At 35.9% G+C, this 2,615-nt stretch overlaps 1 protein-coding gene across 1 annotated transcript; it reads left to right on the top strand.

Annotated features, from left to right (window-relative positions):
* The first annotated feature begins 807 nt into the window (after positions 1-807).
* LOC137248982 (uncharacterized) lies at positions 808-1,657 on the top strand. Its single transcript, XM_067780012.1, has 3 exons — positions 808-906; positions 1,001-1,177; positions 1,253-1,657. Exons 1-3 carry the CDS (start codon positions 840-842, stop codon positions 1,456-1,458), a joined length of 450 nt encoding a protein of 149 aa, XP_067636113.1. The 5' UTR covers positions 808-839; the 3' UTR covers positions 1,459-1,657.
* Positions 1,658-2,615: the final 958 nt, after the last annotated feature.

Below are 2,615 nucleotides of genomic sequence, written 5' to 3' on the forward strand. Positions count from 1 at the left end.
TACAACAACTGTTTGAGAAATTATGCATAATTTATTATAATCAAGCTGTAAAATATTATCTTGATTTATTGGAACTGTTCCGCATTATAATTGTTGTATTTATTATACCCAGCTGTACTTGTACATAGGGTATTATAACTTTTATTGGATAACGGTTGGTTGTATAGGTATAAACGAATCGAGATAGATTAAGACTTCCATATATCGAATTCATCAGTATCGAAAAAAATGTGATTCAGCCACGTCCGTCCTTCAGTCCGATAACTTGAGAAAATAATGACATATCTTCACCAATTTCGGTATACGGTCTTATCTGGCCCCAGAAGAGATTGGCATTGCGAAATGAGCAAAATCGGACGATAATCACGCCCACTTTTTCGATAGCGTAAATTTAGAAAAATGGAAACAATTAGATAATTCAAAAACGAATACTGCTAAGCTAATGAAATTCGGTAGGTGGATTGGTTTTATGACGCAAAACATAAATTATAAAAAATTTTGGAATATGGGCGTGGCGTTTAGAAGAAGACAATTTGGAAGTTTAACAAGGCCAAATTATATAGACTGAGTGAAGGTAATAAAAATCGGTTAAAGACCACGCCCACTTTTCCTAAAGGTTTAATCTTACCCAAGTTTGCAATAACTCTATGGTATTCAACTACATTTGACTGATATACCAAGAACAGCGTTTCAAGCGCACAGCTGGGTATGTAATGTTCGGTGTCACCCGAACTTGATCCTACTTGTTTTTGTTAACGGCTTGACTCAATAATCGTAGATTTAAATTAGTATTATATTAAACGCCTACCAGTTCAGCTGTTTTTTTGATTTTATCAAAAATGAATAATCGTGTTTGTAAAATTTCAATTACACTCGCAGTTGTAGCTTTGTGTTGTATTGTATTTGGTAAGATTTTCTTAAAAATTTTAATTCTGCATTTTATGTTTTAGAAATTGTGTTTTTATATTGGTTCAATGTACATATTTATTTATTCCAACAGTTCACTCTTTAAAGTGTTATACTTGTACGAGTGTTAGTGATTGTAAAAAGCCAAAATTACAAGAATGCAACTACAATTTAGCCAACCAAACTAGGGAGTATCTTAATTGGTATTATTCTGGCTTGCCAAACGCCACAACGTATGGTTTCGAGTGTATGAGTGATTGGCTAAAGACATGTAAGTATTTGATATATAACAAAGTTACAAGCACTTTGTAATATTTTTTTATAATTTTACGACTGTCTTGTTTAGATTCCAGTGAAATGGCGCATAGAGGATGCATCTATAATAACTTCCAAAGCTGTAGTTATTCAATACGTCCATACTATGCGCAGAGTCACAAACGTTCGTGCAAACAATGCTACAAAGATAAATGTAATCCAGCTGATCGTACCAGTAGCAATTTGTTTGCGATTGTGTTTACACTTTGTGCCACTGCGCTGGCAAAATATTTATGATTTTATTGAGGTATTCAAATTCAATCTATATGAGATAAGGATAACGATTGCCATGTTTTCGACAAAGTACTTAATTTTCATTTCGAAATATATTCAAGAAAAAATTACAGTACATTGAAAATGTTGAAATATAGATTTAACTAACGCATATACTGGTGGAACAAAAGTATGGGAAACTGTGAGCACTTATTTTCAATTACAAAAAAGATTTTTAACGCGATCGCCCCTATTCAATTAAATTCTCTTTTATTTTTGATATTTAAAAAAAAAACTCCTATGAATTTTGTAAATTAAGCTGTGCAAACCAATCTCAAAAACGTTTTCCGAAAAATTCGAAAATTTGATTCGAGTAGGCAGGTATGAGGGGGACAAACCGCCCAATGCTGATGTGAGTCTTACAGATAAACCTCCAACGCCGGTAGGGGGCGCTGATACAAGAGCCATAGCTCTCATCGGGAGGAAAGGTTTCTGGGCTCCGCACGTAGATTTGGCGTTTACTACTATCAATCTGGATGAAAGGTGTGAGCTGCTGTTATGGTAAGGAAACAGCAGCATTCATATATGGCACCTAATTACACTACTGATGACCTAGCAATGTTGCCTGTCGAGCAGAAAAATAAGCATGCATTTAGCCTGACATGCTGCTGTATGAACCATACTGCGGAGACGTCAACGAATAATGGTTGGTCATAGGCGCGGATGCAAATGCGCAACATAATGCATGGGGAGGATGAGACACAAATGGTAAAGGCGTGTCTCTATTTTATTACATCCAGCAAAGCGATTTGCAGATAGTCCAACATCCAGCAATATTCTTGATATTACATAGGTATATCAAGGTATGATTGTAGAGTCTTTCTCAGACCATGCGTATATCAACTTCAGCCTAAAGTGGGTAGAGAAGAGAGGAACCTTTAGAAACCCTAGGTAACGGAATGGAGCAAGTTCCAGAAACATTTACAATAAAAGATGGGACAACCCAAAGAAGCTGCTGCCATAGAAGAGCTGGAGGAATCATATAACTTTATATCAAACACGCTTATGATACGTACAACAAAGCTTGCCCCCTTAAAAGTTTCAGACGAAGCAAAGCCGCCATGGTGGAGCAAGGAGCTGAGTCTTCTTAGAGAACAGGTAAGACTCCAGCTATAAGGTGT

Source organism: Eurosta solidaginis, chromosome 4 (assembly GCF_040869045.1).
Source record: "Eurosta solidaginis isolate ZX-2024a chromosome 4, ASM4086904v1, whole genome shotgun sequence".
NCBI lineage: Eukaryota > Metazoa > Arthropoda > Insecta > Diptera > Tephritidae > Eurosta > Eurosta solidaginis.